The 1,034-nt window shown below is 42.4% G+C and overlaps 1 protein-coding gene across 1 annotated transcript in view; it reads right to left on the bottom strand.

The window, feature by feature from the left end:
• The window catches only part of FBXO4 (F-box protein 4), a 7,297-nt gene extending 6,520 nt beyond the window's left edge, over nt 1-777 (bottom strand). Inside the window, exon 1 of the mRNA XM_019610176.1 lies at nt 656-777. Within this exon, the coding sequence (XP_019465721.1) occupies nt 656-777 (122 nt within the window). The remainder of the gene's footprint in view (nt 1-655) is intronic.
• Nucleotides 778-1,034: the final 257 nt, after the last annotated feature.

Genomic DNA, 1,034 nt, shown 5'->3' with positions numbered 1-1,034 from the left:
TTTGAGCAACCTGGTCTAGAGGGAGATGTCCCTGCTTATAGCAGGGGCTTGGAATGAGATGATCTTAAATCCAAACCATTTTATGATTCTATTATTCTATTTTCCTCACTGTTTTTCACTTGCAATCAACAGAATGTAGTTAATACTTTCAAGTTCAGGTTTTTAACAGGTTATCTAGACTGCTTTATCTCCACTGGAAATAACGTCTGCTAAGTTCAGGTGACACTAGTTGCACACAGAAGTCAAATATTTAAAGCAACTGGAGTGAATACTCTTGATATTCCAGTATTTTTATTTACTTTGTGTATTGAACACTCCGTACTTTTGCAATCTCAGCTGGGTCATAGACAGGTGGAGGTGTTCTCAGCTGATAGCAGTGACCGTGTCAGCTGTGCAACCCTCTATTGCAGTACTGACCTCTCAGCACCTTGCTACATGAATACATGGCAGAAGGTAGCATCTGCAGAACTGTGGAGTTTAACCTGGCAGGCAGCTCAGCACCACAGCCATTTACTCACTCCCCCTCAGTAGGACAGGAGAAAAAAATAAAAAAAAAAAGGTGGAAGGCTGACAACTCGTTGGTTAAGGACAGTTGGATAAGGATTATAAAAAGTGATGCATATTGTAATTGCTCACCACCTGTCCAGACACTCACCTAGCAGTGGTGGTCTTTTCCCCAATTTTATAGTTCAGCATCATGCCATGTGGTATGCGACACCCCTTGGGCCAATTTGGGTCAGCTGTTCTGATTCTGTCTCCTCTCCACTCTTTGTGCATCCCCACCCCCTCCCTGGCAGGGCAGTTTGAGAAGCTGAAATGTCCTTGACTTGCTGTAAGCACCACTCAGCAACAATTACAACATTGATGTGTAATCCACATTTTTGTCCCAGCACCATACCAGCTATTATGAAGAAAATATATTATATTCTGGCTGAAACCAGGACATAAACCCACAAAAGCCTCCAGACTCACCATTCTGCATTTGATGTCCAAAAGAAAAGCAAATGAACTGAATACCACAAAAGAAAGCGTAC

The sequence above is a fragment of the Meleagris gallopavo genome, chromosome Z (assembly GCF_000146605.3).
Source record: "Meleagris gallopavo isolate NT-WF06-2002-E0010 breed Aviagen turkey brand Nicholas breeding stock chromosome Z, Turkey_5.1, whole genome shotgun sequence".
Classification (NCBI taxonomy): Eukaryota; Metazoa; Chordata; class Aves; order Galliformes; family Phasianidae; genus Meleagris; species Meleagris gallopavo.
Note: the sequence above shows the minus strand (reverse complement) of the source record. Positions and strands in the feature narration are given on the sequence as shown.